General features: G+C 40.0%; 1 protein-coding gene across 2 annotated transcripts in view; it reads right to left on the reverse strand.

The window, feature by feature from the left end:
* Positions 1-6,566: 6,566 nt before the first annotated feature.
* The window catches only part of MAN1A2 (mannosidase alpha class 1A member 2), a 135,784-nt gene continuing 129,166 nt past the window's right edge, over positions 6,567-13,184 (reverse strand). Inside the window, exons 13-14 of one of the 2 annotated variants that reach the window (XR_006167283.1) lie at positions 10,768-11,281; positions 6,567-8,023 (exon numbers count right to left, since the gene is read on the reverse strand). Coding sequence is in view for 1 of the 2 variants with exons in the window: in XM_042809690.1 (XP_042665624.1) it covers positions 11,149-11,281 (133 nt within the window). In the remaining variant the exon portion in view is untranslated. Of the gene's footprint in view, positions 11,282-13,184 lie in introns of both variants that reach the window. The other variant, XM_042809690.1, reaches the window with a different exon arrangement.

The raw sequence follows: 13,184 nt of genomic DNA on the forward strand, positions 1-13,184 counted from the left end.
CTAAATAACCCCATCTCTATCAGACTTTCTTTGCAGCAGAGGTGCTCTAGCCATCTAGCCACTTTCTTGGCCTTCTCTGGACTCCCTTCAAACAGTTTCACATTTTTTTTCATGCTGAGGTCCCAGGGCTTAAAACAGTGCTGTAGGTGAGGTCTGACACAAGTGGAATAGAAGGGGATGACAACCTCCCTCAGCCTAATGGCTACATCTCATCTCCTGTCCCGCTGATGTTTTTGGGTGCTTTGCAACTCCTCTTTCAGATCCAAATTTCACAGAGTAGCCTTTGCTGAATGGCTCGATGCAGCTGCTTCAAGAAAAAGCCTGTGCAAGGCCAGTGTAAATACAGACCTGGCCAGGCCTCTGCTCCACAGACAGAGATCACGGCACAACCATCTCTAGAGCTTCTGCTGCGTGCTGTGCTTCTGATCACTCTTCTGATCACTCTCCTTCCCAGACAGCCATGCCAAGACTTCCTGTGTCTGTGAGGCAGCGTGCTTGTTTAACATTCGGATGTCTTTCGTTCGTTCTCTAAAGACTGCTCAAATGGGAGTAATGCTATATTTAGCTGTGATGACAGAGCAACTAAAGCACAACTGAGACAGTCTGCAAGAATCTGCCAAACCCTCTCTGTAGAAACAGATATGGAGTACAGAATCCAAAGCAAACCAAAACCCACAGATTCCTCCCTTCTTCCTCCAGTACTCCTGCAGTGAGTGGTGGAAGTGCTGGAGTTGATGGAGCGCACTGGAATCAGCTGGGAGGGAGTTCATTGTCTTCACAGCAGCTTGTGTGGTGCAATGCTTCAGATCTGTGGCCAAGCCAACGCTGATAACAGAGCATTGTTTTAGTTGAGGCTGAGCAGGGTTTGCAAGGCATCAAGTCCTGCATTGTTTCTCACTGTGCCTCTACGGTGAACAGATTGAGGTGTGCAAGAGGTGGGAAGGGCACACGAGTAGGTTGATGACTCCCACTGTCCATGGGATTAAACCCACAAGTCGAGGCTAAGTGTATGAACCCTATTCATTATTCATTTGGGAGAGGAAAAATAAAAACATACATATTAGTAGTAGGCTAAGAACGCACAATCAACTGTGGGACTCACAATTACATTGTAGCACATTTTACTTGGATGTTGTATTATTCAATATTGTTTTGTCCTCGGTTACTATGAGCCACTCCAGTAAAACAGGGTGTTAAAAACTGAGTGTTTGAACCACAGCAGGCAACAGGAGTAATCACCTGATGTGTCTTGGGAAAATAGATCCTTGTCTATCTCTAACTAATTTTAATAAGTTTCCTTTCCAAAAATACCTGAGCCTTACTTGAGCATTTGTAGCAGTGCTCAGGGCAAGATTAAAGCAGCAGTTCCCACTTCTGATTATTTTATGGTGCTGGTATCAAGTTCTAGAAGCTTTGCCAGATTGGGACATCTGTCAAATTTTTATGTCCTTTCATTTTTAAGGATATTTTTTCATCACTCTGGAACTAAAGGGAAAAGAAGGGCTTTGAAATATTAAACTATGCAAATAATTAACTAGACAAAAGATTAAAACAAAATAACAAAACAAAACACACACACACACACACAAAAAAAAGCACCACAAACAACCAAAGATATGGAAATAAAACACACTTCAAACATATTATTTAGAGGTAATCTCACATTTCTTGCAGCCTGACTCAGATAGGCTGACTATCCCAGATATGTTTTGAATACAGAGTACGGCAGTGAGCAGTGCTGAGCAAGGTGGTACCAGCAGCAGGTAAGCCCAGCCACATCAACATTCTTTCTAAACAGATCAAGCTGGCAGAGAAATTTTTACTGCAGGGAAAAACCATGGACTTAGGCTCTAAGCATCCTTCTGGTGCTGCTAACAAGCATCTTGCCCTGAGTATAATCGGTCTAGAGGGAACACTTGCAGGGCTATGCAGCCTGGTCAGCGAAGACGCTGACCTTTTCCCCACAGACCTTTGCTCTATTAAGACATAGGACGAGCAGGAACTGCAGGAAATCAGAGACAGTGTATAAAAATATTTTCTTAGACCATACACCTGGGAATGAAGTATTTGTGTATTATTTAAATTAATAAAAATCAATGCAACAGTGTCTCCTGGATGTGGCAGTACATTTTTCTTTGTCACTGAATCCACTGAATCTGAATCCCAGGAAAGTAGATGATCCTACAAATTGATGACTGGCAGTGTTCAAAGTTTTTTGTTTTGTTTTGTTTTGTTTTTTTCCTGGAGGAAATAATCATTTTGGATGCGAAAAATGAGTAAAAACCTGAAAACCTGACATTGCTCTGACACAGTAGGAATGCAGTGTCTAAGTTTACAGAAGATTGGGATTAGGTTTTAGCAGGTTATAGTTTGATATCAGTCACTGCCCAAGTAATGCTGGTTCTGAGATGTAAGCACACTAACAGCAATAATGTATTGCTTCTTTGAAATGATTTGCTTAGCTAAAGTATGCTAAATATGTAACTCTGTTATGCATAACTGTGTGCAGATCTAAGAGTCTGCTTGCAAAGATGTCAGAGAACTGTCAGGGTAACCCCACGACATAAAAGGTAATTAGTATAGAAATAATCCATAGACATAACGCACCTCAAGCAATAACAAGATATGCAACCAAATTAAGGGCAGAGAGAACTGATAATAGAAGTCCAGATGTACAAACAAGGGCAAAAAATAACATAAGCATATGCAACAGACATTACCTTGGAGAGCATTTGGATACAGATGATCTCAATCTGTTTTGCTGTGCAACAATTACTGCACAACGGACTCTGCAGTGGAAAAGTATATTATTCTGTTCTGTGCCACTCTTTTCTATTTAGCACCGTATTCCTTGTTCCTTGTTTGTTTGACAACAAATCTTTACACAAAAGAGGTTGGTGTCTTGGGTTTCAATACTTCGCAAACTTTTACTGATGGTAAATCCAGCAGTGAAAACTTAATAGACAGCCACATTAGAAAGCTGTAGTAGCAAGTATTTCGGTGATTTTCTATTCATAATTATCCAAGCAACACAGCAAATGTGAACAAATTACTGCCACCCTTGTAGAAAAGCAAGGCTTCTTCTCTAATCCATTGGCATTTCACACTTGTACAGCACTGGAAACAGATGACAATACAAAGGAAAGGGCTTCTGTAAATTGAGCCCCGGATACAAAGCTCACGAAGGACCTCAGTATGTAGGACAGGTAGAGACCTCCTATTTCTGTGTCTCAGGTCCCTGAAATTGCAGGCAAACACACTGCATCATCCTTTTCTTCAGTAGATAAACAAGTTTTGTAATTCTAGGATGTAATCAGAAATCTTTTTCAATTTTCTAATTCATTCAGATACTCCATGTATCAATTTGTGTGCTTGTTCTTTTCCACGCCCCTTCTTCCCGCCCCCCACAAGATGATCAGCAATGTGATGTGCTGTGGACAGCAGTTATCCCCATTTTGTCATCTTAAACTCTTCTCACCTCTCTTGATACAAACTCCTAAATACTCCTATCTTGTCCCTGTTCCACAGAGACAGCACTTTTAAACGTGAACAGTCAGAACAATACACTGTACCTCAGATGTTCCTCAGGCTTTGTACAGTAGTGATACTTTCTACATTTCATCAGAAATACCCCTTTGGTGCATACCAGCTTTACATAGGTGAGGATCTTCACTCAAACAATTTCCACAAATTCAATAATGGACTGGGCTAACTCCTATGAATAAAACTCACCCCAGCATCAGGAGCTACTAAATACAAGGATGCCACCTGTGGCTCAGGGAGTTGCAGATCATTTTAGGATACATTGGTGAGGTATCAATCCATACTGTTTCCTGCTCTTCCCTAGGAATTTGCTCTTAGTGTCGAGACAAGATGCTAGGCAGACCTCAGATGTGACCCAACACAACCATTCTTTTATTTTCACTTGCTTTGTTTCACCTTGCACTGATGATCAGAATAATTACAGCTGAATGTATATTCAGAACTTTCTCACTGTTAATGACATTAGATTAACAACATCCCAGACTACAGCAAAAAGTTTTATTTGAAGATCATGGAAGAATAAGTTTGCATTTGACTTTTTGAATTTCTCCAGTCCTCAGCTACTCTAGGCCTCGAGATTACCTGATTCTTCTTCTTTATTGAGAATTACACCTAATTTTCTTCTACCATAAACAAATTCTTGTCATTACACAAGATTTATCCCAAGACCAGCATTTAGATAAATTCATGAATACATCTAGAAGTTTCCTTCTCTACTTTATACTTTGTTGTATCTTTGTTATCCAGTTACTTTTTCACTGGGTAGCTCTACTGTTCAAAGTCATACTCGGGTTCATCAAGGCGCAGTACTGCATATATTACTGAAGATACATATGAAATGTACCATACATTCACCTGGAAAGCAATTTATGTTGTAAAAAGTTCTGTATCTGCTTAATCTAAAAACTTTTGTCTTTGATATCCCCAAATTCTACATCTTCATTGAATTTTTTTTTTTTCCTCAAAATACGTTTTGTAGCCTCAGACAGTTAAAGCAGAATCTCTTTCAGAGGGAGACATGAGTGCCAGGCATAATCTAGATGCCAAGAAGGAATGGGTCTATTTGTCTGTATGAGCAAACCCACACAGTCTTCCTACACCTCACCTCCTGAAACACAGTTGTGCAGGGTGTAGCAGCCAGCTGCATCTATCTCACACATCTTCTCTGGGACGTTTTCCTCCTGAAGCTTCAACATGGATTGGTGAAGAAATGGGCATGCAGACATATACTTTTGTGCTGTACAGTACAAAAAGTAACGTAATTCACATGGAATTAGATGGATTCACATGGAATTAGAATTTAGATTGGAACATCTAAATGATCCCAATTTCAACACCTTATACCATTATCTTAGGCAACAAGTCATTCTTTCTGATTTGCATCCTAACAGACATGCCTGCTGCCTGCAGCTACTTGTACAACGGAAGCCATACAAGAAAGAAAACAGTGAAACTGTTGTTACACAACAACACGTGGTGCTTTTCTTCTTCCTCCCCGATTTCTTCCCCAAATTCTTACCTGTGAGGAGTTTGGTTGTATGAACAAATACTCTCCTCAAACCCTTTCACATGGGAGTTTGCTCAGCCTCAAATATTTTTGACAAAAAAGACTTGCTCTTCAATTTAAAAAAAAAAAGCAAAGCACACCACTACACCACTGCAAACCTTCAACATCAAACACGCGAACTGGCACAAGAATACCTTCCTTTTCCAGGGCACACAGCACGTCTATGGCTTTGCACTGAGCAAACTGAACTCCCAGAGCTCCAAGATGAAGGCTGAAAATAACCCATTACGTATTAATTTCAGGATTTTAAAGTATGGCTAATTAATATGCATAGGCAAGGCAAGGCGTGTGGTCTCCGGGAGGGAACACACACAGTCAGATTGCAAGGAAGAGGCTAGGGTGATATCCTGGCAGAGAGCCAAAGGAGAAATGAAAGAGAGAAGCTTGCTTTGATAAAGGAGGTGCAAAGACAGTGTTTCAGAAGAGGCAGAAGCAAAGGGATGAAGCACTTCGCTACTGAAGTGGCAGAGGCAACACAGTGCAACCACAAAGGACAGGATCCTGTTCGAAGAGCCACAAGTACAGTAAAAAAGCCTTTGGCACTTTCAGAAGTGGTATCGGAACAGCTAGAGAGCTTGTTGCTACTAAAGAAGGTGGCAGAGTTAGGGCTTGGTGGCTCAGACTGTGTGCCACAGACTGATTATGGAAATAATTTGACACAGTAGTGAAGGAGGACTCTGCATCTTGAGTCAGAAGCACCTTGCCAAGGTGGTGTACTGGGTATGGAGCACTGAACAAGATGCACAGGATGGCAGCCATGGCACACCGTGAAAACAAGGTACTGCACATGAGCAGTAGAGGTGATGTCAGACAGCAGGGATTATCTGCAGCTAATGTGAATCAGAAAGCAAATTTGGTTATTTACAGGCAGTTCCGGTGAATTAGGAGGTACAGGGGAAATCAGTCACTTGGAGCAGATTTCCTTCATACCCATTTCCCTACAAACAACATTCATACAATTAAGACCTTCCTTTAAACGTAAGGACAAACTGACAAGTTAATTGCTGATTCACTGGCTATTTGTTGTCATGAAAAGCAAGGTTTTCAACCAAATACAGGTTATTTAGTGCCGCTGCTCATCTCCCTGTGTCTTCTGACCTGATCACTAAGGATCTTGAATATTTTAGTGATCCAAATGTAACAAAATGGTAGGAAGCTCAAAGTTTTGTGAGATTTGGTGGCTTTCACAGTGGCACACAGAAGTAGCCTCACAATGTTGTAGGTTCAGTTACATTTTGAGAAAAACCTGAGCACTACAGTTACATGTTGAAAGGAAGGGGTAGCAGGGTTTAATTCTGCAGTAGTAGGTTTTGATACATGCTCGAGGTGACAAAATCCCCAGAAGAGCTGCAGGGGATTGAAAAGCTACAACGCCAACCAGCTTGCGAAACAGGATGAGTTTCACAGTCCAGTGCTACAGCAGGTTGCTAGTGCAGGCAAAGGACACAAGACCAACTTTTTCACTTAAAGACATTCTTTATTCAATCTTTTTTTCGTTTTTTTTTTATATACAATATTATTTTTAATCTGTAAAAAGTACATATGCAGGATTCCAGGTCAGAGGCAGCCAGAAGGTTTCCACATCAAAAGAAAGACTCTTGCCCTTTTGTTATTTTGGAGGAAAAGTAATCTGTCAAACAAAGCAAGAATAAAGGCAGAATGCAAAACCAACTTCCACCAAGCAATTAGGATTAAAGGCAACAATTCACCGTGATGAGCCAGGCTTTCTTTTTCGATTTCGGTGATTCTCAACTTTTCCAGGCAATTACAGAGCACTTTGTCAGAGTGGGCCGACAGCCTTAGCAGCTAGTGTTGTTCATCTCTGCTACAGCTGTATGCACAGAACTTGCTACAAAGCTTTGGCTTCCTCTTTGTATGGCAACCCAAGCTCTTGAGTCAGAAGACTGTTTCTCAGAATTCAAGGAGCAAAACAGGGAAGGCTTAGGCTAAACAGATCTCTGAGCTACAACGTGGATCAAGAGCTTGCTTGCATTTTTCTCTGGTAACAAGAAGCCTCCTTGTAATTTGTCCCCTTAAAAACACGGACTACTTAGTAATGTATGTAACAGGCACAATTTGCCAAAAGCCTGTTACTACAGCCCTGAGATGCAAGCTGCCTCATCATTTTCTGTGGGTGCTAGATTACATTGTTGATCCTTTCAATGTTAATGCTATTATCTATTTCTCCATTCAAACAAGAAAGAGTCACATTATGAAGGTTTATAATACCATACATTTCCTCAGGGACAGAAGAGAGTATCAATGAGGACAGTTAGATACAGTTTAGTTATAAATCAATGAAACATATACTTTTAATCTTACAGGATGGTATTATAAGCAGCATGTAATTGCTTTCACTTTCCAAAACTCCAGATACTGGACATTCAAATATCGTAGAGCTCCAGGTGAGAATATCTCAGTGACTGAAAGGTAAAAAATGGTCATTTGCAAATTCGGAGTAGGGGGCTAAAGAAGCTTCAAAGGTGTGAATGCCACAGGGAATTACACTATCTGCTTTTCTCCTTACTCCAGGTTACTCAGAATATTGCACGTTCTTTTTAAGCATTCCACTTTAAGGACCACGTTGTGCAGCAAAATGAACACCCAGCATATCAAAGGTTTTATTCTTAGAAGACAAGGCTAAGACATTCACTTCTGGACTGCAGGACACACAGAGCTCCACAGTGGCCAGTGCATAAATTTGGCTTCTGTCAGGCTGTAAAGTGTTAGAAAAAAATGTACTGCTGGCAGATCCTGACCAATAGGCAAGTTTGTGTCTTGGATTCAGAAAAGAACTCAGCATCCTTGTTTTGACTGCATGCAAACAGGATATTGACAATTCTGGGGTTTCCAGGCTCTTGCCCAAATCCAGTGTGCCAAAAATGTACATGATTTTCTGTCCTTTACTTCATCCTGTAAGAGGAGAAGGCATTGCAGAAATTGCTAAAATGGGACATCTACCTGAAGAAAATGAGGACTGTTTTGTTAGAGAATACGGTGCAAGATTCAGAAACAACTAGGACTAGAAAGCCATTTTGTGCTTAAATTCACACTCTACCTTCATGTAAGTATGTAAGACAGAAGCAACAGAATGAAAGTGGTAATACTCTACCCATACCTTATACACCCAAAGGGAAAACTGAGGGAAAACCCAGAGTCTGAACTGTGGGCCACACGTAATTCCATTAAGCAGATCAAAACCTTTGTGAAGGACTCTGACTAAGGGCATGTCACTTAGACAGAAGTTTCCAGATCCGTGCTTAGTGTCTACACATGCCTCAGTGAAAATCCATTATCTCCAAACTTTCGGCTTGCTCTAGATAATCTCAAGATGGAGAGATTTAAGAGTGACACAGCAGTAAGTCCATAAAACACATTATTCTGAATAGACGGAGATATCTATTTTGAGTAGATGGAGATCTGTAGCTTCTGTAGGAAAAGGAAAGTTTGCCTTTTAAAGAGTGCTGGAGTAGAAACTGACAAACTTTGGGCTAACTGGAAAACGAGAAACAAATATCCTTTATTTGGTACCTGCTGCTTGTCTACACAAAGAAGAAATAGCAGTACTGTACTGAGAAAAATTCCATCCCATAACATGAAATGGCTTAGGTCCTCAATTCAAGCATTCTTGTGGCAGTGAATTAACACACCGGGATTCAAGGAGAAATTAATTTGAATAGTAACTCTTCACATGAGGGGTATGTTCACATAAGTTCACATGGGGGATGTGGCAGAGCACCCAATAATGGTAAGAAATTTGCTGTTTCTGGGACTCCGACAGAATTTTGTCTCTGAACAGACTGGCAGCCATTCTACATCTGCATTTATCAGGAGGTGTATGACGACAGCCTAGGATGGAAAGTGCCTTTTCTCTCACTCTTAAAAAAAAAAAAGAAAAGAAAAGAAAAAACAACAGAGGAATCTATCTTCCTTATTTCTACTTGTTACTTAGAGAGATTTAAGAGAAATTAATTAATGTGCAACTAATAAGAAGAAACCATTTACTAAGATACTTCTCACTTAACAATTGCTTGAATCAGTATTATTTACTACATCAATTACTTTATCAGCTCTCAAATTATTTTTAAGATACTGCTGCAAATACAATAACTAAGTAATTGGTATGAAGGCAAAAATGTTGATATCAGATTGTTTTCTAAGGTCTGTGTCTTCCTCCTCTTAAACCAAAGTGACAGTCTGGAGGGCAGAGTCTGATAGAAATAATCACTTGACCTAGGAAAAAATGCTATGTATAAATTACTGTCAAAGAGAAGTGAGGAAAAATACTATGGGAAATCCTATTTCAATGTATAGTCAGAAAAATTATAATGTGATATTGGGAAAAGGTTTTTATATACGAAATTTCATATATAAATATTCTTTAGGGGGAGAGGGTATTCAGTCCCTCTAGACATGGTGCTGCACTGGTGTAGTTCACTAAAGACAATTCATTCACTCACTTGAGTTTGAAGACAATCAGAATTTTTGAAAGATTCAACCCATGCATAAATTAGGAGGGAAAGAAGCACCTCACTGCTCTTTTCCAGCACAAATGCCAGTCACCGTGGCAAATGGATGTGAGAGCTATAAGGGGGAGTAAAAATAATTATGCAAGCTGTAAGGATTCTGGAACAACACTAAAAAAAAAATATTGATCAATGAAGAGATACTTGAAAAGGCTAAATTTCCTTTAGCAAAAATTGTGAAGACTGCGGCTCAACTGATACTGTCCAGCCCAATTTCAAAGTATTTGAACTACTCCAGCCTTTGAGTACGCAAGGGAAAAAAAAAAAAGGAAACAGCATCTCATTTCTTATCAACTAATTGAAGAGAATCTGCAGTTTCTTTTTCCACTCATGTGTAAGAGATGTTGTTTTCAAAGACAATCACGTTGGCTTTGCACTGTTGCAGGTCACCCAAACGGAAAGGAGTTTTCTAGACTAAATCAAAGGCAGTTCTTGGCTTCTGTCATACACAGAAATATGATAAGATAGGATTTCAAACCTTCAAATAAGGTTCTGTGAATATTACCCAAAGAGTGAAATCAATGTTCAGGAAAAATCCAAATTGCGTGGAAAAACATAAAACAACAAACTCCTGCTGCTTAGCTGAAGGGGAGCACTTTTAAATGCCGTATCCTGTACTTTGCTATATAAGTTATGAGACTGTTCTCAAGTTTTTATCTTTGCAAACTTGACTAGAAGAAAAAAGAAAAACAAGAAAATGTGGACTTCCCACATGATGGGATTTACGAAGAAAGAATGCTTAGTCTCTTATCCCACCCCAGTGTTATGCTCCACACTCTAACCACAACTTGCAAAATGAGCTAAGCCTTTGTTGTTGACAGCAAACTACAAACCAAATGCTTATTCATTGCTTTTTTGAGTGTGAGCACACAACACAGAACCTTCAACACTGCTTTGAAAAGGAAAATGAGAAAGTAATAGCTCTTATAGTTTAGTTTTTATAGTTTGAAGGCCCCAAGAATGGCTGCCAGTCTGGGCAAACTGATGTTCCTTAGAAAATTCAGACAGGTACAGAAAAAAATTCAAATCCTGATGCTGCTGGTGCAGTGATGTTGCTTTTTGTTGTTGCTTTGTTCATGCCATCATCAAACAAAAAGAAAAAGAAAAAGAATCAAAGTATTTGGAACCCACCCGAACTGAAGAGATGACTGGTATGCTGTGCCTTAAAACAGCCAACAGCAGCAGCTGCAAGTTCCTGTCCCTAAACAGGAAAGGCTCTTCTTCCTCACGCTGCTGCATTATTTTAGACAGTAGATTCCATTTCTTGCTAGGGTTCAAAGCACTTGAAGTCTCTGTCCTGCAAATACCACACCTGTGTTTTGGTCATATATAAAACAGAACTTTGTTTCAGTTTTACTCATCTATATGTCGAAGAGCTTTGTTTCTCACGCCTGTACTTGACTCAGAAGTCAAGATTTATCAAGTGTCCATCTCCTCTCCTGCTTAAAGTCTCAGTTGATCCATGTAAACAAAACAGCTGAAAAGTCTCTCTTCCTCTTCTTAGAGCTGATTTTATCGATAAGCAGGATTTCCTGAAAGTGTGGTGTTTGCTAAATGTAAAACAGGCAGGGGATGAGCTTCTGTGTTAAAAACCCAGTTGTCTAACGGGAGAAGGTCATCGTTGGAGAAAAGCAGATACAAATACCTAGATATCAAAACAGAGAAGAAAAATGGTGGGTATTAAAGTTGAGCAACAGACACTGGGGCATCATAGCAGCTGCATGCCCCACCAGTCAACAGCTAAAGCCATAAACAAGTTATTTGCTTTCAGTCTTTTTATAGCACTCACACAACTTTCCCCATTATAATGATCTGAAGAGTCATTTTTATCACAGGCAAGCCCTACAATGAAAAACTTGTTACAAAGACAGCATTTTAATTTTTCCAAGTAACTTCTGTTTTTCAAGACTCCTTTCCAAGGTGTGTAATATAATACAGACATCAAGACATCAAGCACAAGGATTTTGGAGGCTGGGGAGCAGAGCAGAAGTAGGCAAAAAACTGGTTTCAATTGAGCAAACCCACTTGGAAAAGACTATTTCATTCAAATCAAATCAAATATTCAGAGGAAGCAGAGAAGAAGCCACTAAGCCATGCCAGATATTTGATTTGTCATCACCACGCGGGGCAGTCATCAGCAGCTTCTGGTAGGAGGAAATGTGCCAATATGCTTGCAGAGAAGATCCATAAATGTTGTACATTAAAAAGAAACACAGTGCAAATAAAGCATGTAATGACGTTACATTTCTGGACATATGCGTAAAGATTCTCTCTTGTTTCCTTTTCTCTTAATACACAATTTTGAATGTGGTTATGCTATCATTGTAAGAGGACACTGGCAGCAGAGATCTTTGTCTTCCAAACTCAAATGCTATAATTCCAAAGGCAGTTCCCTTCTTCCAGAAAACCTGATTGTGTTCATGCAAGCTAAGCTTAACATCACTGTGATATAGGACCTCTCAACTTCTGTTTCAGCCTGATTTCCTACTATTCCACCAACGTGAGGTCTTGCAGCACGGGACAAGGAAGAGTTGTCACTCCCATCAGTGGGCTTTGTCACACCCAGAATGTGAGTTCTGTATATTCCCACTGTCTACAGTCAAATGTCACTGCTTATCCTTCAGAATATCCAGTTACTGAGTGAAACACCAGTGAACTTTCAGATCTCCTTTTGATGAAAGATTTAGACAGGATTCTGACAATACTTCAAAGGTCAGTCCTGTCACCACAGAAGTCCCACAGGAGCAGACTTCATCCTCTCTCTGATTTGGCTTTTATAGGTAGATGGATGACACAGAATCAGCTCATCAAGAAGCTCTGTGTAACCAGCAGGACATGTTTGAAATGTTGCCTCTCTTTGGGAGTATAGCTTTTAGGCTGTAGAAAATTAACTCAAAGGAGTAAATAAATAAATATAATTAACAAAGATGACAGAAGAAAGAGGCTCACTTTCTTTTTGTAATGATAATAAAGGGAAACAAAGTACTGTGACCATTGAGAGGAGTCTGGTAGGGATTATTCAACTGCAGGACACAATGGCCATATCCTCCTCTCAGATGTGATGAACTTGGAGTCCTTTCACACAAGTGAGACACGTCATGGTGCCTGAAGTATGCATCAGCTCTGCGACTGTCAGGATCTATTTTTTCCCTGGGAGCATTTTGAGCTCCCAGTAACTCAAACAAATCTTCTCAGTCAGAAACTGTCGCTAAAACCCAGTAAATACTGTAAAATAACAAAAATTATTACCATTTTTAATAACAGAAAATAACCACTTCACTCTGAAAAACCTACAAGCCATACTAGGCTGACACATTATTACAATTTTTGTTTTTGTTTGTTGTTCTTCATATCACTGAGTTGTAAAGACTGAAAGTCCTCACTGCTGACAGGTTTTTGCAATAACATATGTACTTTCCCTTTGTATGGGAACCTCTGACCGATCACCTGAGGCGAGCAATGTCAGCCTTGGGAGCACAGGTGAAGGCAATTCAGCTGTACTGCCACGAGCGGACCCTGGCTCCACCTCTCCTAGACCTATTTAAGAG

The sequence above is a fragment of the Centrocercus urophasianus genome, unplaced genomic scaffold, assembly GCF_019232065.1.
Source record: "Centrocercus urophasianus isolate 14NV4802_14NV808 unplaced genomic scaffold, USGS_Curo_1.0 seq_12, whole genome shotgun sequence".
Taxonomy (NCBI): domain Eukaryota; kingdom Metazoa; phylum Chordata; class Aves; order Galliformes; family Phasianidae; genus Centrocercus; species Centrocercus urophasianus.